Source organism: Ambystoma mexicanum, chromosome 9 (assembly GCF_040938575.1).
Source record: "Ambystoma mexicanum isolate Mex_15411 chromosome 9, UKY_AmexF1_1, whole genome shotgun sequence".
NCBI lineage: Eukaryota > Metazoa > Chordata > Amphibia > Caudata > Ambystomatidae > Ambystoma > Ambystoma mexicanum.
In genome coordinates, this window is record NC_090931.1 from 75,383,917 (window position 1) to 75,410,672 (window position 26,756).

The following is a 26,756-nucleotide window of genomic DNA, read 5'->3' on the forward strand; positions in this document are numbered from 1 at the left end:
CCGGCATGAACCATGGCGCTAATAGCGCCATGGTTCACTGCCTACCGTGTAATGAGGTCCATAGACTCAATAAGATTTTCCAACATTTCCATTACCATTTTGTGTAGTGCTAATGGGAATAATATGGTGTTCATCCCTGTTTCATATCGTCCCAAGCGAAGCGAGGACTCCGGACCTTTATCCCCCATTCCAGCACCTGCAACGGGGGATGAAGGCCATTACCACCCCGGGCTGCCAAAGCGGTAACCCGGGGTGATAAAAAAAACAGATTTTCCTTCCTACTGCAGGATGCACGCAGCACCTTTTCGAAGATGGCCATCATGGAAACGGAAGGCGGGGCTCCATACAGAACCCCTCTTCCCTTTCTATGGCTGCTGTGGGAGGGGAACAGAAAGAGTGAATGAGGCGGCACCACACGCTGCCACCAAAATAAGTTAAGTAGAGGGGGTGGGGTGAAAAAATAAATAAGAAATGGGACGAGTGTGGGGAGTAATATGGCAGCGGAGAGAGCCGGCTGTCAGGTGGCTGGGAACGCGGGCTTGTACCGGTGGTTGAAGCGCACATTCTTTGCCACCTGATTGGCTGGTTCCCCCACCCATAGTGCTAATGTACAATTGTATATTAGAGAAAAATATGAAAGGACACAAACAATTTTATGTCCCAAATACTTTTCTTTAGCAAACAATAAGAACCACAGTCGATCGACCTATATTAGTATCCACGGTGTCCACAGTCCACTTTCCAGGCCAAAGACCATTAAAAGACCCGGATGGCATGTGAACACTATCGCACAGGCCAGCCCTTCTACCATTTTAAATGTTATATTTGTAATATTCCCTCAATGCCTGCTTTCAGACAGTCACACATCCATCCACCAATCTGCATTGTGCAGTGAGAGAAGTGCATAAATAGAACATGCCAAGTTAAGCTGGACATGACTTTCCACATCCGCTGAATATCAAGGGTTTTTTCGCGTTAAATCTGGTCCACATAACTGCACTTTAACTAATGTTTTTTCAGTGAATTTCAAGGGTTTTGTTATACCATTGTTTTTTTACAGGCCACTAGCCATGGCCTTTGTGCATGGCTAGTGGCCCTGCCTTCAGTCATGTCCATGCTAAATTACTAGGGGAATGCAGACGTGGACCCCTTGCTCACTATTCTTAGAGAGGCACAGCTCCACCCTACTGATGAGGTCCAATCAGACCGAAACACATGTCTGGAGTTGCTCTTGGTACTCGTGTGCAGAGGAGAATTGCTTAGCATTTCGGTGCTGGATTGCCCCAGGGAAGGACAAAGACTGATATGTTTGGGATATTTCTTCTCTGTGAAAAATAGTGAGCTAAAGACTTTGGGTAAGTCTCTCGTAACCAGGGCTAATGTCTGGCAGAGGGACTCCTAGGACCCCTCTTGTTAATTTGCAATATATATGTTCCCCCAATAGGTTTCTTTTATACCCACTCGGTGGCTGCTATACATGTCTTTTGGGCCCACTAGCAAACAGGGCCTTCAACCCTGCCCACTGTACATTTTGAACCCTACTGGGCCACTAGACATGGCCTTCAGCCGTGTCCACTGTACATGCTCCCCCAATATGTTTCTTTTGGAACCACTTGGTGGCTTCGGCCTTCACCCGTGGCCACTATATATGCCGTGGCCACTATACACTATTCACACCATTTTCTTTTTTTGATGAATTGTTACCAAAATGTCCAGTTTGGGAGGCCCTTGGCAATCCCCTGGTTTTGAAAATATCACCCAAATTCATTCAGCAAGTCAAAAGATATAAGCCTCTGTGAAGAATCCTACGGATCCCTCACTGAAACCCTGCCTTAAGTCTCCTCCCAGGTGGCCAGGGGAAGGCAGACGCTTCCTGATCCCAACCCTGGGGGTGGTGTACTGCGGCAGGATCACCTGGGAGGAGACAGGGCCCAGAATAGTGAGGGAATTTCGTGGGATGAGACACAGGATTCTTCCTCTGACAGAGAGACTTTTTCCATTGCACCAACGGAGGTCATGGCTTATTGTCATTGTAATGTCTTGCACACTGAAATGTGATCTAAAGTTGTGAAATCTAAACTTATAAGCTCAGAACACATGAAATCAAAAGCAAGACCCTTACTGGTGTCCTAAACTAAATACCCTCCTCAATCCCGCAAGAAGAAGGATTATGGAAATGTTGTCTTCTCTACACCATCTTCCCCTGTAAATGTTAAATCTCACAGCCCCTCTGTTAAAGATTTTGAGGAAATGACATCTACCTTTAAAAAGACCGTTGAAGTTGAAAACCCTAACTTTTATAGGAAAAACTAAGAGTTCCAGGATCCTAGAGGGACTGAGATGAAGAAGAGGGCTGAAGAGGCATGCAGGTATGGTATTCAGGCAATCAGACTTAGCAGCCATTGTTGGAGTCAGGCAATTGAACCTAACGGCTCACACCTGGAGCATGTTAAGCAAGCTGGGAGGCATAAAAGGCCCGAGTCAGAGAGGAGTAGTAGAAGGAGCTGGAACGAAGACTGGCAGGCTGGATGGAGTAACAGTAGCAAAGAGGAAGCACAAGGCTGGCAAATCATGGGAAAGTCGAAGGATCGAAGGGATAACAGAGTGTGGAGATTGTAGATTTCATCTGCAAGCTCTGAGAGTCCTTTTCTGTCAAACTTCGATTTGCAAAGGCTGCACAGCGGAAGACGAGCAGATGGCTGAGTTTTCCTCATATGAGCCGCATAGCCGTGATTGCAGAGCCATGGAAGTGCTGCAGGAGACTTAGACCAGAAGCAGAAGGTAAGTCAAGTGTCTCAGGAGAAAAGGAAACTCCCACAGCAAGTAGCCGGATCGAAGCCACCTGTGCTGGAGAGGGGTGTGGGTCCCCAGCAGGCCAGAAGTAGCAGAAGAAGTGGAGGAAGATTAGAAAGCAGTACGACCCGCAGGACCTGTTTCACTGAAGCCGGTGAGTGAAGCACAGTAGTCAGGTGCACTTCCCGAGCCTTGCCGGTAACTATAACCAGCTCCTAATTTATTTTCGTTAAAGCTAATGCGAGAAAACTTAGTTTTTTGCATTGAAAGTCTTCTCATCAATGAAGTTGTAGCACTCGCATATAACACTGAAGATTCTTGTTCACGTGAGAAGGTAAAACACTTTAAACCAATTGTTGATGTATCAAAGACTGTATGCTGTATAATGAAGCTGCCGTGTATCTCGATTAAGTAAATAGAACGCTTCCTAAAGCATTACCAAATACCAAACTTTGTCTATAAATGAGTTACAAGTAGCAGAGTGAAAACTATTTCAAAGGGAAAGTGTGTATGCCTTATTAAAACTCCCGAAAAAAGTTTGAACTTCATTCTTTACCATTATATGGGAACACAATGTTTGTGTCAACTTTAATCCTTGGAAACTGATTGAAAGAATGGTGCCATGTACCTTATTATGTTTTCACATTGAAGTCTGAACTCTGTATTGTATCCAGAATTAATATTTAAAATATTCCAATAAAGGAAGAGGCTAAAAGCTTTAAGGAGAAGAACAAGCATTACCCAAGCCAGTGGACCTCCCCCTTGCAGAGGAAAACTTGTTTTGCCAAGCATTACAGAGCCAGCTAACTGTTTTGTGAGGTTGTTAACATTTAAGTGGTATGAGAGGAAAGTTCCCCATCATAACCCAAAGCTGAGAAAGTGACATAGGAGCTTTTGGGTAGCCCCTTGTGCTGAGACCTGGTGGAAGGGTGTGTGCAAAGATGGGGAAGGGGAAACTAATGTGTGTGAAGTCTACACTGAAGTAGAAAATAACCTGTGGTGCAACAGACTTCTGAAGTACAGGTTGTTGGTAGTAGTTATTCTGACTAAAGAGACAAAGAGGCAGGCCCTTTCCAGAGAGCCATTAAAAGGAAGTGTGCCGTGCCTACCTGAAGAGGATGGGTGTCTGGTTAAAACCTACCTAAAAGTCATAAATACTGAAGCAGTAGGAGTTACACTTGAACTCTGGCGGTGTTTATAATTGTCAGTAGATGTCACATTGAAGTGGTTGAAGCAGTATTATGCTATGAGACCAAGGCGACTGTTCCCATAATACCAGGAATGTGATGGTTGGAAGTAGAAGTAGTGGAACATCCTGGCAAATAAACCAAATGCAAAATTGAAACAGAGGAAATTGTCAAGAAGTGTATATTATGGACATTTGAAGAGTATCACACATTCTTTGAACTCTGACAATTTACCTAGGAGCAGAGACCAGTGATGATCATAACCAGGATTGCCATTGGTGCTTTTCTTCTTCCTAGACGTTGGAAGATAATTGTTTCATACAAGTATAAAGAGTGGCTACCAGTGGATTTGTGTTTAATGAACTTTGTTTTGACTTGGAACTTGTATGAACTGGGTTAAAACCTTCCTTTTCTTTTGTTGAACATTTGGAAGTGACTTTGAAGCCTGGGGAAGGGAGTTTACGCATGATATTAGAAGGGCATAAGTATATTGTGTTTATATTGTGTTGCTATATTTGTTTTGTTATAATGGCTGTTTAAAGTGAGGGCCCGTTTATCCATTCCAGAGAATGTTATCTTAGTCTTTAGACTAGGAAGGAAATTCATCAGTAGAGTAGGGCAAGCCAAGTATTGTTTCATTATATTTAATTTGATAAAATAGCCTGTTCTGAGAAATCTACAAGCAGTTGTCTGGCTTGCATTACTAACCCTTCATACCTCTCTCAGCTGCAAAGCACCAACACCGATATAAAGATTCTAAGGCACTGGGGAACCCCTGTTCTTTCTCAAATCTTTTGAAAACTACTGGGTGGATTTACCCCAAACCAGTCAAGGAAATTAAGTCATCGCTTTGTTCCCAAATCTTATTTGGTCCAAATCTGTCAAGCGGTTTTCATGCTATGGGTATTCAAAAACTGCACTTTTCTCTATGAGTAGGCTGAAAACAGCGTGCTTATGTTTTCTTAATAACTTTTTCATTTTCTAACAAATTGTTCCTAAAATGTACAGTTTAGTTGGGCTCTTGACAAATTGTTGGGTTGGAACCTTTCATCCAAATCCATCCAGAAAGTCAGAGGTTATCCTTGCTCAGCCTCTCTGCTGTGAAAAGCACCAACACTGATATAAAGGTTTTAAGGAGCAGTGGGCACCCCCTTCTCTGTCAATTATTTTAAAAACTACTGGATGGAATGTAAGTCAATGCTGTGTGCCCAAGTTGTTTCTTATTTGGTCCAAATCTGCCTAGGGATATTTAAAAACTGCACTTTTCTCTATGGGAAAATGAATGGGCTGAAAACCCGTGAAACCTTGGTGTTTTGTTTTCTTAATGACTGTTTCATTGTTATAACTTATTGTTCCCACAATTTGCAGTTTTTGTGGGGCTTGACAAGCCTATTGTTTGGAAAAGTTCATCCACATCCATTCAGCAAGTCGAAAGTTATTAGCAATAGAATTTTGAGAGAAAATGGCTGATTTTTCAGTTCTGAAAAGCCTGTCTACCTCTCTACTGCAATGCACCATGGGAGATATTGGTATAATTTGGGAAGAAGGGGGCATTCCTTCTCCTTCAAATATGTTAAAAACTACTGAATGCAATAACCCCAGACCCTTGCCGGAAATCGAGTCAACAATTCATGCCCAAGTTGTCTCGTGCCTAGTCCAATTCCGTCCATTAGTTTTGGCTGCGCGCTTGAGCAAATATGTGACTTTTTCTCTATGGGATAATGAATGGGGACTAGGCTGAAACTACTTTTTGTAACTTTCTTAGTAGCTTGTAATTTTTTTATGGATATTTCCCAAAATGTCCAGTCTGGGGTGGGCGGTTGGGGGTGGGGGGTTTGAGTACAAGTCTGTTTAAAACATGTCAGTCAAATCCTTCATATGAGTCAAAAGTTATTAGTAATTCATTTTTTCAATTTTCCTATGGGACTCAATACTTAACTATATTCATCGACCACCGCACTATAATACATTCACTGAAAATTCATGTGTGGGACATGTGCAGACTTGAATTACAATAGTGTCAGAAGAAATGAACCAGAAGACCGGCCTTTCTTGTCTAAGCTCCAGGAATCTGGAAACCTCTTCCCCGTCAACATCAGACTTTCCCCATAACTTCCACACTTCAGGAAATAGCTCAAGACATTCCTCTTCAAGTAATAGCACCTCCTTAACATCCGGGTCCACATACTGTGCTCTAGCACCTTGAAGTGTCTCTTGTGCTAGGTGTAAATACCAATAAAGATCTCAGACAAAAGAACCAGACAGACTCAGAAAATATGGCAAAATACTACTTTATTCTCAGTTTAATGAAGCAAGGCGAACTGACGAACAACAGACTGATGCTCACACACTCACAAACAAACTTGATTATACATAGGTTATATACCCCAAAATGTGTCTTCTATGATGTCATCCTACGTGGCAAACTACAAAAACTATTGAAGAGAAGGATTGGTTAGGGAGACTTATGTGTACCTATAGTATGCATAGGAGTTAGTACTTCATTGACTACCCCTTATCTGTAGGGCACGCCTTGAACTGCTATTAATACCTCTAATATTGATTATAGGAGATTAAATGGCAGTGGATTGGTCTATGCAAGTTTGTATAGCACGTTCCCCCATAGACCTTCTGATTGGTTGGCATGCTCACCCAACCTTGGACATTTGGCTCGTTAGCAGCATGTGAGCAAAACGAAACCCAGGTGCTTGGGTCACATCAGATTACTCCCCAATTTTACAATTAGCCCATCACCTCTCATCAGTCTCACCATAAAACAAAGTTTCCCATCTGTAGTTGACCTTGTAGTCTTCCCTCTGTTCCCGGGACATTCGAGGGAGTGTAAGCACATCACTACCTTCATCAGAGGCTTCATGAATAGCCCCTGTTTTCGACTTCTGTATCACGTGTCAGGAGACCGAACATGTGTCCATTTCAACCTCCTATTTACTGCTATTTGATTTAATTATACTGGGTATTTTTATGTATGTATTTAATTTGTAAAGCGCACATACAACCCAGAGGCATTGAGACGCTGTTGCACATACACGTCAAGTACAGATAAGGGGAACATAATTTGTCAGGGAGTGTGCTGGGGTGGAACAACAGGGAGAAGTAGGTAGGGTTACCGTAGATTGCACAGTGAAAACGTTACATGCTTGCTGGTCATTCTGAGTAAAACAGGGTGAGGTGACCAAGGGTGGTTGGCTCAGTGGGAGGGGGGATTAGGAGAAGAGCTGTGTTTTGAGGGCTTTGCGAAAGACCCAGTAGGATTTCTCCACCCTAACGGAAGGGGGGGGGGTTCTTGCTCCTCTTTTGCCTCTAGAGACTTGCTCACTGGATCTTATATAGATCTTATTCACTGTTATTTGGCTCTTGTAAATGTTTTCTTCTTTAATCTAAGAGAAAGATGTCTTACGCACTTGGCTTTAACCATATGCCTCGCCTTGTGCCTTACAATAGCACCCTAGATCCCAGCCCAACATAGACTCCTCCTTATTCTGCACACAAAGCTGTTTCTCCAGCAACTCCTCATTCTGCATCCCTGGTCTGTTTCCGAGGTAGCTGGATTAAGTCTCAACACGAGCCGACGTCTATCTTCCTATCATTGCCACCTAAGCCACGTTATATTTTCCTCTATAGTTAGCTTCTATATGTCCCATCCACCTTGCGTTTCTTCATATTTACATTTATTGGTCAGCAAGTTACTTGATCTTCTTTGTATATATGATTACTTTATCGTTAGGTACATGTTTCCCTTGTCACTTGAGTTACATCATGACTCTTAGGTATTTTCATATTCTTTCAGTATGTCCTCGTGTATCTTCTTCATGACATCACTCTGCCCTTGTCAGATTTCGCTCAGCGCTCCATGATGTCCATTGGTCCGTGCTGATATCCTTCCAAACTTTCAGTGCAAGGGTACATTTGGTATGGTTGCATGAATGCACATTGTCTCTCATACACTCGATGCGGTATAGGGGCAACACATGGGGTCCCACATACAGCTCTTCTCCTGCTGTTCCAGTACGACGGTCGGGAGGGGGCGGGAGCTAGGAAAAACACACCCACCTGCTCCTCTACAACACTGTTCACTCCCCACCATACCTGTGACTCTGTGATCTGCTCCTCAATGTCTCCCCCGGTTTTTTGTAGATCCCGTGCTGCCAATTGCTCACCCTCAGCCTCTCCTGTTAGCTCCCCGCTCCTTTTTTCTCTGCTTTCCGCACTGTGTTCTTCCCCTTGTGATTGGAAAGCGCTCCGTTGCTTCGCGAAGCTGCGCCTGTGCTCAATAAATACCCTAATATTAACAATACTAACGTGGCATTAGGTTCACGCTGTAATAGTGCTTTGCTTTGGTGCGCCAGATCATGTGATACCAGCTCTACGTGCCCTATTGGGAAATGTTTCTTTATTTAATACATTGCAGTGTATTCGGGTGGTGGTCTTTGTTTATTCCTATATCAAATCTGTCAATGGGGAGTATACATTCTCCCGCCTGTTTGAGTTGGTAGTACTGTTGTGTCTTCACGTTCCTCCTTACGCTCTTTGTCCTTTCCTCTTCAAGCAGACCCTTCTCCGGGACGGCAAGCGAGAGAGCATCATCAGCACGCTCTTCGTCTCCTCCATGGACATAGAAAACGGTCAGAGCATCGTCTGCCGCGCCAGCAACAAGGCTGTCCCCGGTGGGAAGGAGGCATCGGTGACCATCGACATCCAACGTGAGTATCCTGAGGCAGATGGCCGCTCACTGGGCATGTCTACCGCCGCCTTGGTGTCCTATGGTTTCTCTAGATCAAGCGGGCCACCAACACGCTTAACACTTTGTCATCTTGCAGTAGCGCTCTCTGGGCACCTACGCACGGCACCTTTTAGAGATTCTCAATGTGCAACCCTTCTAAGAAAGGGTTCAATTGTTTAGTATTCTGTCTCCCTGATTGAACATGCATTGGCCAACGCCACTTCTCACCAATGTGAGCTGGCATCGTTGCATGCACCATGAAGTTATGGCATCAAGAGCCAACATGGGATCCACAAAGAGAGCAAACCGATTTAAGCACCACCAACTCAGCATGTCCGCCATGGCATGAAAGTGGTGCAAGGGACGGAATCACACAGCGCGTGAAGTTGACAGCAGTACTAATATCTCACTGCAATCATGTCATTTCAGATGCTATGCATGTCCTTTATCACATACACGAGGGAGATAACTGCGGGAAGGAGCGAAATATGTACACCCACTGCGGTTGATATTTTGATTGCAAGAGGGACTGCGAGACCTGCCTCCTCCGGGGCGAGTAGCACAGATTGTGCCATCTACAGGCGCAGGGCCAAGCAAGATGGCAGAGAAAGCCACCAGGAACAAGGTCTAGGGGTCATGACATTGGAGGGAGCAGAACAAAGTCTCTCTGCATGAAGGATGTGGCTTTAAGAGCCAACCACGTGACCTTGGTCATAGAAACCAAAGCAGGTGTCAAGGAAGTTGCAGGAAAGTGTGCTGCGCCCTACGAACAGACAGGACCAGAAACTGGCATCGTTTCCCAACCACGGAAAGTGCCATCACAGGAATAATATTGACCACAAGGCCTTGGTGGCGTATCTGAGGGCAGCACCTGCTTGTGTAGTTAAAGCAGAATAATCCAGTGAATTAATGCTATCCTCTGCTGCCCCTTCCCCAGAGGGGGCGGGGATCTGTTTATGAACATGCCGCCGTGTCTGGCCTTACCTGACAAAGCTACACTATCAAATACAAAATCGGTGAGCCTTAGTTTAGGTTCTCCATAAAACCATATTGGCCGCACAGACTGAAGACTTTGGCAACTTAGGGCTCGATTCTGAAGTGGGTGTTAAGTACCGAAAAGGTCGGAGAAAGAGTTAACAACCTTTTCGGCACTTAAGACCTATTCTGAAGGTGGCATATTCTTCCGAAGTCAGTATGAATGCGCCACTTTCGAAATATATGTGGTGGTTGCTAGGATGGGCGGGAAACCAACATAGCAACCACTACATTCAGTAAGTGTCTTTTAACACAGCTAACCTTGTGGCAATCCTCCAGTTTAGAATGGTGCACATATACGGTACCACATTTGTACTGGTTTTGTGGAGGAGTGCCACAGGAAGCCTCACGTTCAGTGCAGGTGGGTGGGTAAATATGTTGCAGACCGGAACACAGACTGTGTTTGCTTGTTTGATGGCGGTTTGGTGGAATGTTGTAGTACAGATATACCCAAAATGCCCCTCAGCGCAGTTTACTTTTTTGGAAACTAACAGAACCAAAGGTTATGCGATTAAACTTGAATTCAAGGGTTCATTCAACTGTTCTCTGCAGTGGGCCTACACAGCTTGAAAATGATTATAAATGAAATTCGGAAAGCCCGCAAGGAATTTTCAATGATAACAACAATGGTGTGATGTGACCTGGAAGAGCTGCGCCGCACGGCGGCTAAATGGCCGGTAATTCATCTCTTTGTTTTGAAAAATGAAAAAAAATGATACATTTGAGGGAGCGAGAAACATCATTAACTTATTTTGAAAAACTTCAAATAGTGCGATGAACGCCGTGATCTCGGCAACACTTTTGTACACTAACGATTTTCTCATTATTTAAGGAAAGTGCTGCCGAGATTTTCCATTCCGCCCGATGTCTCCACAAACAGGCGGAATGTAGCTGGTGCACTGTCGTGCGCTCTGAGCACGTCTGTGCCCACTTAAGAATAGTGGTGGAGACTGGGCGTCCAGATTTGGTGCAGTGAAGCGGGCTCTTTAGCACGCTCACTGCACCAACATAAGAATCAGGCCCTTAGTCTCTTAGCTGTACTGAGCTTCCAGACAGACAATGGCCCTCATTAGGACTCCGGTGGAAAACCATGGTGCTACTAGCACCATGGTCGATGCCGGAGTCCGCCATGGCGGAATGGGGAATTACCACCCCATTCCAAGGTTGGCGGGGCGGTAATTCCCCATGCCACCATGGCCCTTCCCCATTCCCATTTTTGCCCCATAGGGCATAATGGGAATGGGGAAGGCGGTAAGTACGGTACCGCAAATTGCGGTACCGTACTTACCTCGAGAGTCCCTTTGTGGGCCCCTACTTTAACGGCTGGTCTAGACCAGCCGTTAAGGTCGGGTCCCGCAAAGGGAACTTGTAGTAAGGCGTTAAGGGTTTAACGGCGCTGACACCTTTTACGGCGCCATTAACCCCTTAACGCCAGGGTCCTAATGAGGCCCAATGTCTTAACTCCCTGGGTCCTCCTTAGGACCCTGCTTGACAATATGTCTAGTTTCTTCCGGGAGGCGAGAGGCCAATCCTACATTTTTCGAATTCTGGGACTTGCTGTCTTGGATTTCCTGATTATAAATCCCGGACTACAAGTCCCAGAAGGCACATTAAAAAGCAGGTGCTGATGACTATCTCCCGAATAGAATGGGGCATTCTGACATGTGGACTTTGCACGGATATATGAACCCTACAAAAGTGGTCTTGTTCTCCCAACGGGAATATATGTGCATTTTAAAAAAGAGGCAGTAACACCACTCCCACCCACCCCCAAAGTTCAAGGGACCCTGGCAAAAACCTTATTTGTAGTGCAATATTCTAGACCCCCAGACTGAAATGGCGGGCACTGAAAAGGTTTGTCAAATGCTCATGCTCCGTGCCTTTCTGTGTCTGCTGGTACCCAGACACCCTGGTGCCCTCTCTCACTGTGTGGTTCACCTTGGTGCCTTGACTAGACTAAACCCCTCAGGCTCAGTCGATTCTCCAAGCAACAAATTGATGGTAGGTCTCTTTCTTCGGCTGTGGCCTCCCTCTGGAACAGCGTCCCACCGCCCCTAAACTTGAGGAGAATCATCTCCGGTTCCGGAAGCACCTCAAAACCTTTCTCTTTGCTTCTGCCTTTTCTCCTCCTCTCCCTTGTTGACTTCCTGGCTGAAACCAAATCTGCACTGGTTACCAGGCCACCCTTTGATCTCGGGCCCAGGTCCCCTCCACCGCCAGTCGCACACCTGCACGGCCTTCCTGGAGACCCCTGCACTTGGGGTCTGTTTTCTGTTTCCCTACAGTCCCACTACCAGCACTTGACACCTGTTGTCTGCACTTAGCCTTACACTTGCCATCTGTTGTCTGCACTTAGCCCTGCACTTGCCACCTGTTGTCTGCACTTAGCCCTGCACTTGCCACCTGTTGTCTGCACTTAGCCTTGCACTTGCCATCTGTTGGCCGTACTTTTACTTATTCTTATTTATTCTTTTATCCCATGTACTGCACTGTCCCCTCTTCCTTCCCCCTGCACTCTCATCCTTCCACCTTCCCATGCACTTGCACGATCTGAATGACACCTGGCCTAGTAGGATCGTTGTCTGTCTTCCCTCTGTTCCCCCTCCCTTGCCTCGTCGCGCCTTGAAACACTTGTGTATAGGCACGTTTTAAATGCCATATCATATCATATCATCATAAACAGCACCTACATGGCTGTTATTTTCACCAATCAACCTAGCGCTGACACAAATTTACAAGTTGTCCTGGCTGCATTGCTCTAATTCTGGTAATTGTTGATTTTAACACTCTTAATTCCGCACATAGTATAGTTGAGAACAGTTACCTATTACTCCTGAGAGAACATTTATATTGCAGTATCTCACTAGGCGCTATAACCCTTGACAGCCTTCAGGAGTTTAGCGTGTAGCCACTTCTCTGAAAGGCAAAATGCCACAATGTGTCTCAGTGCACCAGAACCCAACCTGCTTAACAGTAAAACTATATCACACATCTGTAGCTCACTGAATACCATGTTGGAGCTTTGCCTGTGACTGGAGAGGTTCTGCAAGGTTTCCGTAGAGATGAAGAGGTAGAACACCTGAGTCCTTCAGAAGTTCTCAATATCTCTGGCCACCTTGGATGGATGCGGGTTTGTGCCGCCACACCGGCCTTCTATTGCTATCTGGGCAAAACAGCAACAAAACAGTCCAGCTGGGCCTCCACCGAAATATTTTAATTGCAAGCAAATCAGGAAAGCACATACATATACATATCAACATTAAAATGCATCATCCTTTAGTCACTTGCTTTAAAGAATAGCTTCTACACACAACCTACAATTACCAGGATGGGAATGCCTGCTCTTCAAGTTATAAAGGGCTCCCCAGACGTCTGTTATCCTGTAACAGAGCAGAACACAGACATCATTGGACTTACAACAGGAAGCGCATCCACAGCGGCTTCTAGGCACTCCTATGTAATAGTCTTTCGCCCGGAAAGATTAGTGAAATGGCTGACCCACCACCGGGGTAAGGCGTAAACACTGACACCTACAGTCTGCACCTTCACTCTTTATAGGCTAGGATGGGACAATCCCAACTGTTCTCTACAGACCTGAGGCACTCACTGCAGCCTGATGTAGCGCCTCGCAAAGTCTTTCCTTGCAGTGGCACTCAGGCATTATGCAGATTGGTCGAAGGCTCTCAGTCAAATGGGAACAAAAAACGGACTTAATCCCTTAGAAGCCCTGGCACCTTCCTCAGTGTTTCATGGAGCATCAGTTGCCAGCTCAGGGCCCACTGAGGATGTGGCCATTCCCCGAAACCCCTCGGGAAAGTGGCATGGAGCTGTTCACTGCACCTGGCACCCCGCCGCTTACATCCACAAGTCCCTACAGAACCAAAGAGTGCGTCCTCCAGTCACCTCAGGGTTCCCCACTAAAATCCCAAGCCCCCCTGCTCATGAATTCATTACTCCCCCTCTCTCTCTCTCCTTCTTGCTCTCCCTCGCCCCAGTTCAACCCTCCAACTTCCAGTGTCACATGAAAGGGGCTATTAGAATATTTTGAACTCTGATGAAATACTGGTGTTTTCAAGGGTGGGGGCTCTTTGCAGAAACCAACTGCCTTTCGGAAGAGAGCTCCCAAGCACTGGGCACTATACTTGGCATTCCTAGACATGTAATCGCCTGCGGTGGTCAGAGCCTTTCTGGGGTAATCTAATAACCTAACACAAGGGCTTGCAGGCGAAGAATTCAAACGGCAGTGTCCTCGAGCGCCACTGCAGTTTGAATTGTTCGCCTGCAAAGAATTTCCGCATATGCGAAGCATAACAGCTATTACCTACTTGATTTGGGCACTTTGGTCTAAGCTCATGAGTTACGTTGAGACCCGTGCTATCAATCAAAGCCTCGGAAGAAGAGCTGGATAGCCCGAAACACGTGTCAGGCTGACCTTCCTCTGGTTAATTAAATGCAAGATTGCATTTTCAAAATTATGGACTCTTTGTTGCGCAGCGTTTCTGGAAACCCTTGTGCTTAGTTTCCTTTTACTGTGGCGTATATTGGCAATATACCCAGTTCCTTCAGCCAATCTGCAGCCTTGTAGTCCGCCTTTAAAGTTGTGTGTGCAAGCGCTGGGCATCCCTTTGGCTTTTTTTGCCGCTAGTTTTTCATACTAATCTAATAACCTGTCAATCACCCCCATACATGCTCTGCATTCCCCAGTCTGCCACCCGGCATGGTGCCATGCCCCCCTTACACTCTCCACGGATCTCTCCGACTAGATGCCCAATGACCCCCACTTGCCAGGTAGTAGCAACATTCACCACTACAGTGCCACACTGCATAACCAACAGCACGGAATGTCTCGCAGAGTCCCACGTCTACACGGGTACCCCAAACATCCCAGTACCCCCAGAAACAGATCAATCGATGTTAACGCATCCATCTCATTGTTACCCATCAAATTGTTATGGGACATGTGCCTTTCATATATTCACAGCATTTCGGTGCGCTATATAAGTACCTTTAACATAACATAACATTTCCACAGCTGCAGATGTTTTGCACAGCTGGCTGCAACTGACCCATGCCATCGTTTACCTTCTGCCCCGGAGAACATTTGACACCCTTAACTCAGGCTGACACACAAACCACCTACCTTGTCCCCCACTCGAACTGGCCTTGGTTTCTTCTGCTATTTGCACCCTTGACTCTGCACGTCAGGCCTTGTTCTCAGCAGTTGGGCTTATTTTTCCCCCACTTGCCCGATCTGATGTTCTGAATGATGCAAGTCCTAGTAAGATCGTTGTTTTGTCCTCCCTCTGCCCCCCCACCCCTTGTCTTGTCGCACCTAGAAACACTTGTGTACAGGCGCGTTATGAATGCCATATCATGTCATATCATATGTACAAATGCCTCAAGTTCAGGGGATGGAAACCTTTTGGCTGCCGGACTGTTTTTGTCTACAACCCCCACCGATAGCCGAAACCAGGATAGTCAACGGTGAGGGGTCATGGCAGTCCTACCTCAAAACACGCTGGGAGCCACAGGTTGCATACCTCTGCTCCAGATAAACCCTCAATACTGAGGGTTTGACTCATATTTAGGAACCATTGATACACTACGGGTTGGCAAAGGCCAGGCTCCAATATTTCACTCAGCCAAACTCACTCCTCCATGTATCGCATGGGGACTGAGAAGGATCCCACAAGGACTTCTGCCAGCTTGCAAGAAGAGCTCAGGTGTGTTCATGCTGGGGACAGTGAAGAGCTCAGGTGTGTTCATGCTGGGGACAGTGAAGAGCTCAGGTGTGTTCATGCTGGGGACAGTGAAGAGCTCAGGTGTGTTCATGCTGGGTATAGTGAAGAGCTCAGATGTGTTCATGCTGGGGACAGTGAAGAGCTCAGGTGTGTTCATGCAGGGGACAGTGGAGAGCTCAGGTGTGTTCATGCTGGGTACAGTGAAGAGCTCAGATGTGTTCATGCTGGGGACAGTGAAGAGCTCAGGAGTGTTCATGCTGGGGACAGTGAAGTGCTCAGGTGTGTTCATGCTGGGGACAGTGAAGAGCTCAGGTGTGTTCATGCTGGGGACAGTGAAGTGCTCAGGTGTGTTCATGCTGGGGACAGTGAAGAGCTCAGGTGTGTTCATGCTGGGGACAGTGAAGTGCTCAGGTGTGTTCATGCTGGGGACAGTGAAGAGCTCAGGTGAGTTCATGCTGGGGACAGTGAAGAGCTCAGGTGTGTTCATGCTGGGGACAGCGACAGTGTAAATCTAGTCATTTGGGGTCTTCACCAAAGATTGGGAACGCTTCTTAAAGTCATTGTTCTTCAAAGTCGCGATCACCTTTGAGTACAGTTTCTACAGGAAGATTAACCCGTGTATCCAACACAGTAGGCTCTTTAAGACGAGGCAGCAATACTTTGAGATGGATGGGGATGCAGAAAATCCTCAAACATCAATAATCAGACTGACTCAGGAAGTTGGCAAGGTAAGTCTGTTTTAATATCAATTGTCTAAAACAGGGAGCACAACGAACATCAGCGGATATGCGCTCGATCTTCTCACTCAGCGAGTTTCATTTAAAAAAGCAGGTTATATAGCAAAACCCTGTCATCATTGATGTCAATCTATGTGGCAAACTACAAAGACCTACTTCAGAAAGTGATAGGCTTAGAGGGAACATCTATGTATACGTTCCATACTTGTCTACGAAAGTGATTGGATCTCTAACATCAGGTGGGGCAACTAAGCCCTCTTCTAGTGCAGTCATTACGAACGTCAGCAAATACACGACGTCCCATTGGTTATACAAACTATAGGGCTCTCTATTGCGTGTCCCTCTGCAATTGGTTGGCACCCTTGTACCCCTCTGTAATATTCCACACATGCTAGCAGCACGCAGGCTGGCACCCAGGTGCTGGTGGGCTGGTCAGAACCATAGCTTCCCACCTAATTAGCCTGCCATCTATCATCACTCTTGCCATCTGCCAGTCAATTAGCCCTTTGAAGATTGGCCTTGGAAATGTTCTCTGTGCCTGAGAATAAAAGGGAGTAGAGGCATATTTTGTCTCTTGGTTTCAATATAGCTCAACTCAGTATCTATTTTCATCCGACCATGTGACTTGAGACCATGTTTCAGAGCTTTTCTGTATTTCAATACTATTAAATGATGAACCTATGACTTCTTCAATGTCCTTGCTCCTCACCTCAGAGAGGAGTTTGTTCTTTTCACACGATCTGTAGCTACTACATGAACATCCAAGCTCACAGTGGCTTTGACTTCATGGTGCTGGCCAGCCAAGCCTTTCTCAAATTCACCTCCATTATTAAGTTTCTAACGGCGCCACACTGAAAAAAGCTGTTCTGTTCACTGGGCCCAAGCTCTGCTAAAGTGCGTTGTGGAATTATCCATAGTCCATACATTCCTATACATATACATTGGCGCATCACCGCAATCTATTGACTATGTAGCCAACCTTTAAACATACTTTGTCTACTTGCATTACTGCATCTGTACAATTATAAAATGACTTGACGTTTTCTTCATCGTTTCTGTAGCATGAGAATCTTCATCCTGAGCCCGAAATGTTGCTCATCTTTAGCACTTCCTACTTAGATCTTATAGAACATTTATGGTCTGCAACCTCTTGCCTCGTTGTCTGGGTGCGTCAGCTCTGCTTCGCATGATGTCATCAGTCTTCTCTCTTGCTAATTTTTCACACTTCCTTCGGGATTTCATTCAAATGGCCATCATTTTGTCGTGAGTGCATAAATGGTTTCCTCAATGGGTACCTTGTTTCCAGGATTCTTTTCAGTATTGGTATTTTCACTGGTACTGCATATGTCTCACACTCTGGCTCCCACCATATAGGCAGCATAGGGGCGGAGCTTTGAGTGGGGGTACCTGGCTCCACCTCTACAAAGACATTGTCCTATAGAGATAAGCTATGACAACTTTTTATCAACAATGCTGAACTATCATTTTTCTTTTGTTCAAGTATTTAAAGGGCTCGGACCTCCGGTGTAGAGCTCTAAACCTGTACTTTGTGCTGTGGCGTCCCAACCCTCCTCCAGATAAACGGAAAGAACCATACTCCTGAATTGCACGCTGTCTGTCTCGGCGCACGCCCCTTGTTCAATTCTCTCTTTGAGAAACCATTCAAGACTTTTTACCGAGCAACCTCAAAGATGGTCCACACGTGAGAGACGCCAAGGACACCGCCAGTGGGATTGAAATGGAGGCTGATACTTTCAGGTGCCAGCAACTGTTAATGCAGGGAGAAGTCTCTGGTGGGATACACATTTCAGACCTGCTTCAGAATTGATGCACATCTGGAATTGCAGGAACTGGAGCAGACGGTCTAGCAGCTGGCGCACAAGGAGACCTTTTACTCCGATGCCAGCAGATGAAAATTGATATCACAATCTCCTCTGATATGTATTTAAGCACAGGCAGATCAGTGGCTTTGAACTGATAATCGCTCAAGCCGACACCAGAGCTGGCTCAAGAGGAGTGAGCTCCTATGGATGTGTGTGAGTAAACGCTCCATTTCTCCTCTCTTTGATCACTTAGATGAAGCTCAAGTGATGGCCTCCTTTGAATCTGTTGAAAGGCATTTCATGTCGGGTCGAAAATCTGAATCTCTCAATGTACTTCCAATGTAGAGTCACTTTTGTTTGGTGGGGTCTGTGCATCATGGCAGCGAGATGACACACATCATTCTTGCTTCTTGTCTTCTGCAGACACACACTTGGGGGTGCGCTGCGCTGCAGCGCAGGCGGCGCGCTCACAATAGGACATTCACGTATTATGCTTCAAGCTGTTTGCTCTGTTTGTCAAACCAAAGATGGCCTTTTTAATTAGTGGCACCTTGCAAAACGTGGATATTTGTAAGGCAAAACTGAAAGAGGATATGTTTGGGTAATACAGAAGGCAAAGGTGGTGCTTTCCTCAGCACACTAACACAGGACAATCAGAGTTTCTACATCTCAGCTGGAAGGGAGTGAGCTAACCCGGCAGCAATCGTTTCTGAAAGAGGACGAGAGGAAGGCAAGAAAGTTGGTGGTGATTATGAAAGGATTTTATAAGTGGGTGGTCTTAATGCATTGCAGAGATGTGGATGTTTTAATAATATAATTTTCGATCCATTTTGTATTAGATGATGTTGATATTGCATAGTTTTAATTTTTTACAACAAAAATAAGATTGAATTGAAAATTGAGGGTTGGATCCCGGGTCCCACACTTGTGCCTCTCCGGAACGTTCTGCTCACGACTATTGGCTAATGCAGCCTTACGGTACGGTGTGGATAAGAGAGTCATGATGACCAGTTGGGACCAAAGGTGAAGGCAGACTGTACGAAGAAGAGGCTGGAATTAAAGAGATCAACTTTAACCAAACGTTTGTTGTAAGAGGAGGAGGGACAACACCATGAAAATGCGCACCTTCGCTCAGTCATACGTTTAAATGTAGAGTGTAACAGGGGAGGGAAGGCAAAGCGCAGGAAGACCAGGAGCACATCTGACTCAGCAATGAGAGCAGGAAGTGGGATTGGGTTGGAAGTCGCTAAGAATAAAGTTCTTGAGGAGGACAGAGCGAGAGGGATGGGGATCTGGAACAGGAAGCGGCCAGCACAGTTAGGGTGTTCTGCCGAGGATTCAGCGCCTGCCTGCCAGCCAGACAGATTCCTTTAGTTGCTTCCAGAATCTTCTATCCCTCGGGTGACCAAACTCCAAAGGCTTTAGGGCCTGGTCCCTTCTCTGGAATACCCCGTCTGCCAGCCCCACATGCCGAAGTGGACTATCTAAAGTCCAGAACCTCTCTCAAGTACCTGCTGTTCGTTTCTGCTCATAGGCTGGATCGCCTCTGTGGACTGACCCCACTCTCCTGCTGGATCGCCTCTGTGGACTGACCCCACTTTCACACTACATTGCCTCTCTGGACTGACCCCACTCTCCTGCTGGATCGCCTCTCTGGACTGACCCCACTTTCACACTACATCGCCTCTCTGGACTGAGTCCACTTTCCCGCTGGATTGACTCTCTAGATTTACCCCACTTTCCCACTACATTGCCGCTCTGGACTGACCCCACTTTACTAATGGATCACCTTTCCGGACTGACCCTACTTTCCCGCTGGATCACCGCTGTCAACTGACCCCACTCTCCTGCTGGACCGCCTCTGTGGACTGACCCCACTTTCCCGCTATTTGCCTCTCTGGACTGACCCCACTTTCCTGTTGGATCGCCTCTCTGGACTGATCGTGTTTTCCTGCTGGGTTGCCTCTCTAGACTGACCCCACTTTACTGATGGATCATCTTTCTAGACTGGTGCCCCATTCCTGCTGGATTGCCTCTCTGGACTGACTGCACTTGCCAGCTGGATTGCCTCTCTGGACTGACCCCACTCTACTGATGAATTGCCTCTCTGGACTGACCCCACATTCTTGCTGGATCAACTCTCTGGACTCACCCCACTTTCCTGCTGGATTGCCTCCCTGGAATAACACCACTCTCCTGCTGGATGGCCTCTGTGGACTGACCCCACTTTCTTTCTGGATTGTCTCTCTGTACTGACCTCACTTACCAGCTGGATTGCCTCCCTGTACTGACCCCACATTCCTGCTGGATTGCCTCTCTGGACTGACCCCACTTTCCTGGTGGATTAGCTCTCTGGACCAACCCCACTTTCCTGATGGATTGCCTCCCTGGACTAACACCGCTCTCCTGCTGGATGGCCCCTGCGGACTGACCCCACTTTCTTGCTGGATTGCCTCCCTGTACAGACCCCACGTTCCTGCTGGATTGCCTCTTTGGGTTGACCCCACTTTCTTGCTGGATCAGCTCTCTTGACTGACCCCACATTCCAGCTGGATTGCCTCCCTGTACTGACCCCACTTTCCCGCTATTTGCCTCTCTGGACTGACCCCACTTTCCTGTTGGATCGCCTCTCTGGACTGATCGTGTTTTCCTGCTGGGTTGTCTTTCTAGACTGGTGCCCCATTCCTGCTGGATTGCCTCTCTGGACTGACTGCACTTGCCAGCTGGATTGCCTCTCTGGACTGACCCCACTCTACTGATGAATTGCCTCTCTGGACTGACCCCACATTCTTGCTGGATCAACTCTCTGGACTGACCCCACTTTCCTGCTGGATTGCCTCCCTGGAATAACACCACTCTCCTGCTGGATGGCCTCTGTGGACTGACCCCACTTTCTTTCTGGATTGTCTCTCTGTACTGACCTCACTTACCAGCTGGATTGCCTCCCTGTACTGACCCCACATTCCTGCTGGATTGCCTCTCTGGACTGACCCCACTTTCCTGGTGGATTAGCTCTCTGGACCAACCCCACTTTCCTGATGGATTGCCTCCCTGGACTAACACCGCTCTCCTGCTGGATGGCCCCTGCGGACTGACCCCACTTTCTTGCTGGATTGCCTCCCTGTACAGACCCCACGTTCCTGCTGGATTGCCTCTTTGGGTTGACCCCACTTTCTTGCTGGATCAGCTCTCTTGACTGACCCCACATTCCAGCTGGATTGCCTCCCTGTACTGACCCCACTTTCCCGCTATTTGCCTCTCTGGACTGACCCCACTTTCCTGTTGGATCGCCTCTCTGGACTGATCGTGTTTTCCTGCTGGGTTGTCTTTCTAGACTGGTGCCCCATTCCTACTGGATTGCCTCTCTGGACTGACTGCACTTGCCAGCTGGATTGCCTCTCTGGACTGACCCCACTCTACTGATGAATTGCCTCTCTGGACTGACCCCACATTCTTGCTGGATCAACTCTCTGGACTGACCCCACTTTCCTGCTGGATTGCCTCCCTGGAATAACACCACTCTCCTGCTGGATGGCCTCTGTGGACTGACCCCACTTTCTTTCTGGATTGTCTCTCTGTACTGACCTCACTTACCAGCTGGATTGCCTCCCTGTACTGACCCCACATTCCTGCTGGATTGCCTCTCTGGACTGACCCCACTTTCCTGGTGGATTAGCTCTCTGGACTGACCCCACTTTCCTGCAATATAGCTCCTCTGGACCAACCCCACTTTCCTGATGGATTGCCTCCCTGGACTAACACTTTCTTTCTGGATTGTCTCTCTGTACTGACCTCACTTACCAGCTGGATTGCCTCCCTGTACTGACCCCACATTCCTGCTGGATTGCCTCTCTGGACTAACACCGCTCTCCTGCTGGATGGCCCCTGCGGACTGACCCCACTTTCTTGCTGGATTGCCTCCCTGTACAGACCCCACGTTCCTGCTGGATTGCCTCTTTGGGTTGACCCCACTTTCTTGCTGGATCAGCTCTCTTGACTGACCCCACATTCCAGCTGGATTGCCTCCCTGTACTGACCCCACTTTCTTGCTGTATCGCCACTCTGGACTGACCTCACTTTCCCCTTGCTTCCTTCTACTCCTCCATCTTTTAGCCTTTGGAAGTTGCAATTCTGCAGTGTAATTGCTCAACGAAATAAACAGAACTAATATAAAAGTAAAGGCTTCAGCATGAAGCAAGATTTCAAGTTATGGATGCTGGAACAAGACGCAAGAAGGCACATGCCACCGAATGGGTAGGGTGTGAAAGGGCAACTTTCTAATAATGCTCCCCGAGAAAAACCGAGTTGAAATAAAATATGTTTTTTTCAACAACCCTCCATTAAAATGATCTGTTTTCACTAAATAATGAGTTAATGACGGAAACCACAAAGACGAGCTGTGGGTGTTTTCTTGGGGGTTGGGGGGGTGGGGGGTTAGGGGGGTATTCATTTGAGAAGAAATTGCAACAACAAAAAACAGACCAAAATACCACCTCAAAAAGAACTTAAAACAAGGGATGGAGTTTAAATAGGAGGGGTAAGTACGATTACAATTGCAATCATTTGACATAAAAGATTGCAGAAGCCACGTATAAAGTAAAAAAAATAAAACATTATTCACAAAGGACAACTTGGGAAGTCATATTTGAAAACGGTGTTTTTGAAGAAAAATAATACATGTTTTCGCCATGAACGCGTCGTCATTGACTTCCCCCAGAACTGCTCATTGAAGCCTGGAGGGGTGAGTGGTGCCTGCACATCATAGGTGACTCCCCCAGAACTGCTCATTGAAGCCTGGAGGGGTGAGTAGTGCCTGCACACCGTACGTTACTCACCCCAGAACTGCTCGTTGGAGACTGGAGGGGTGAGTGGTGCTTGCACATCGTAAGTTACTCACCCCAGAACTGCTCGTTGGAGACTGGAGGGGTGAGTAGTGCCTGCACACCGTACGTTACTCACCCCAGAACTGCTCGTTGGAGACTGGAGGGGTGAGTGGTGCCTGCACATCATAGGTGACTCCCCCAGAACTGCTCATTGGAGAATGGAGGGGTGAGTGGTGCCTTCACATCATAGGTGACTCCCCCAGAACTGCTCATTGAAGCCTGGAGGGGTGAGTAGTGCCTGCACATCATAGGTGACTCCCCCAGAACTGCTCGTTGAAGCCTGGAGGGGTGAGTGGTGCTTGCACATCGTAAGTTACTCACCCCAGAACTGCTCGTTGGAGACTGGAGGGGTGAGTGGTGCTTGCACATCGTAGGTGACCCCCCCCTCACCCCAGAACTGCTCATTAGAGACTGGAGGGGTGAGCGGTGCCTGCACATCATAGGTGACTCCCCCAGAACTGCTCATTGAAGCCTGGCGGGTGAGTGGTGCCTGCACATCGTAGGTTACTCCCCCCAGAACTGCTCTTGGAGACTGGAGGGGTGAGTAGTGCCTGCACACCGTACGTTACTCACCCCAGAACTGCTCGTTGGAGACTGGAGGGGTGAGTGGTGCCTGCACATCATAGGTGACTCCCCCAGAACTGCTCATTGGAGAATGGAGGGGTGAGTGGTGCCTTCACATCATAGGTGACTCCCCCAGAACTGCTCATTGAAGCCTGGAGGGGTGAGTAGTGCCTGCACATCATAGGTGACTCCCCCAGAACTGCTCGTTGAAGCCTGGAGGGGTGAGTAGTGCCTGCACACCGTAAGTTACTCACCCCAGAACTGCTCGTTGGAGACTGGAGGGGTGAGTGGTGCTTGCACATCGTAGGTGACCCCCCCCTCACCCCAGAACTGCTCATTAGAGACTGGAGGGGTGAGCGGTGCCTGCACATCATAGGTGACTCCCCCAGAACTGCTCATTGAAGCCTGGCGGGTGAGTGGTGCCTGCACATCGTAGGTTACTCCCCCCAGAACTGCTCTTGGAGACTGGAGGGGTGAGTAGTGCCTGCACACCGTACGTTACTCACCCCAGAACTGCTCGTTGGAGACTGGAGGGGTGAGTGGTGCCTGCACATCATAGGTGACTCCCCCAGAACTGCTCATTGGAGAATGGAGGGGTGAGTGGTGCCTTCACATCATAGGTGACTCCCCCAGAACTGCTCATTGAAGCCTGGCGGGTGAGTGGTGCCTGCACATCGTAGGTTACTCCCCCCAGAACTGCTCATTGGAGACTGGAGGGGTGAGTGGTGCCTGCATATCGTAGGTTACTCCCCCCAGAACTGCTCGTTGAAGCCTGGAGGGGTGAGTGGTGACTGCACACCGTAGGTTACTCCCCCCAGAACTGCTCGTTGAAGCCTGGAGGGGTGAGTGGTGACTGCACACCGTAGGTTACTCCCCCCAGAACTGCTCGTTGGAGACTGGAGGGGTGAGTGGTGCCTACACATCGTAGGTTACCCTCCTCCCCCCAGAACTGCTCATTGGAGACTGGAGGGGTGAGTGGTGCCTACACATCGTAGGTTACTCCCCCAGAACGGCTCACTGGAGATTGGAGGGGTGAGTGGTGCTTGCACATCGTAGGTGACCCCCCAACCCCCGCCCCAGAACTGCTCATTAGACACTGGAGGGGTGAGTGGTGCCTGCACATCGTAGGTTACTTTGCAGTGCTTTCACTCCGGTTCGCGTGCAGCGACATCTCCAGCATCTGACGCGGCGTCATCATCAGCCGCCGCCGCCTTGGAGTGGGTGTGAGGTGTCATCTCCCACCAACACAAACATACCTGGCATGTGCTATGTAAATTGCAGGCAGCGCAGCCTGTCATTTCATACCATTACAGGCACTTTGCGCGGCATTTACTGGCATCTCAACAGTGCCGCGTGCTGTGACGCGCGACATCTGGTGACAGTAACAATTAACTGAGGGCCTGAGTGGTGCAGGGTGCAAGAGAGCAGGTGGGTAGCTGGAGGGGGTGATCATGTACCTTTCTTTACCCTGCACACGTCATGTGTCTCCTTTTTATTCTATAATCATGAGGGTGTCGTTAGCTGGATCCCGAGGATGACCAGATCTAAAAAATAAAAAACCGGGACAGGACACCTAACATAAAAGTAGGACTAACTATTGAAAGTGGGTGCACACTTCAGTAGAGTTGGAGGAGAAGGGGGTTTAAGAGTCACTGTTCAAATACACTCTTATTATAATTAATTTATCACAAATGAACACTATCTTAAGTTGTAAAATGCCGCATTTCTTCTGTGCGAGATTATGCATTCCTGCCTGACAGCTATGAAGACCTACTAAAAAAACCGGGACCACTGCAGTTTCCAATGGGAACATAATCTTCAAATAGGGGGACAGAGCACCAAAATCAGAGACAGTTCCGGTAAAACCAGGACATCTGGTCACCCTATGGATCCCCCAGTATTTGATGGTTTGTAATGTAACAACATCGTTGTGAATTTGTGTACAAGGCAATGGTTTTGGCAACACGTGTACAACAAGCCGCTCCTACTTTAGGGTAATTCACGCAGCACTTACCCACCCCACCACTTGGTCAACAAAGTGCCTTGTGGCGTGGAGGCTCCTGGACTCTAGGCCAGCGCAACCCCCGAAGCTTCAGCATAACTAAGCGAGAAACCAAGAATTGCAAGAAGGAAGAGTTGAGTACAGAGGTTTCCTCAAAAAATGCATCTAGAATGCGAAAAACAGCAGCAGACTGTCCTTGGTAAGGGACTTCTCCTCAAATTCCGGTAATCACCAGGACAGCCCACCACCTGCCACTTACACACGCAACCAGATATCAACTCTCTCCAGCCTTTAACAAGGTTTTTAATAAAACCCGCCCACCCCATCAGCGACCAACATCTTAAGAGCGTGCTGCTGCTTACTTGCTTAGGCGGTGCTATATGAAAACTATTCTTGGATGCTTGTGGTGGCGCTGAGTCTTGGGCAGTCTCCCAAAGTGCAGTAGAACGGGCTGTCCGTAAAGTACTTATGATGGAGGGCAGGTTGAGTCAAGGGTAAATTGAGCCACCACCTGTCACCTAGGACACTGACATGATCCGAATATTGCTTCCTGGAGTTCTCCTGGTTTTCTTGATCTAAGGGTGGGGGGCTTGTCTGCAGCAATGTAGCACGTAAACTAAGGAACATGGGAGATCTCCCATCTGTAAGCAAGCCCCTATAGCCTAGGTCAGGAGTCTAGAAACTGCCGCTCTCCAGATGTTTTGGACTACGACTCCCATGATCCCCCACCCCTGGCTACAGAAACTAGAGCTGATGGCAATTGTGGAACAAAACATCTGGAGAGCTCAAAGGTGGCAGACCCCTGCCCTAGGTCTTTTCCCAAGTCTTTGACCATTTTGAGTATATCATTAACCTGCCGGTCATGTTTAAGGTTCCTTTGTGGGCTACACATAGCCCACAAAGTGAATTTATACTCTGGAAACTTCCAGAGCCATAAAATTGGCCTCCGAGGGCTCACTTGTAGGTTGCAATTCATTGTCTAGACAGAGAGCATGACATGTGAAAGAGGGGTTCAGGTTGTGTTTGCTAATAGTCCTTGACACTAGGGGCCCGATTCATGGAACTTTTAGCGCACTGGAGCAAAGCCACTTTGCACTGCCAACACCCTGATCCATAGAGCGGTGCAAAGTGTAATTTTGCAGTGCAAAGTGACTTTTGCATTACAAAAATACACATGCACTGCTCTGTGAATCAGGGTATTTGTTGAAAGTGCAAAGTCCCTTTGCACCAGTGCTAAACATTCCAAGAAT

General features: G+C 47.5%; 1 protein-coding gene across 1 annotated transcript in view; it reads left to right on the top strand.

Annotated features, from left to right (window-relative positions):
* The window catches only part of KIRREL3 (kirre like nephrin family adhesion molecule 3), a 961,667-nt gene that overhangs the window by 450,970 nt on the left and 483,941 nt on the right, over positions 1-26,756 (top strand). The window contains exon 4 of the mRNA XM_069613887.1: positions 8,551-8,701. Within this exon, the coding sequence (XP_069469988.1) occupies positions 8,551-8,701 (151 nt within the window). The remainder of the gene's footprint in view (positions 1-8,550; positions 8,702-26,756) is intronic.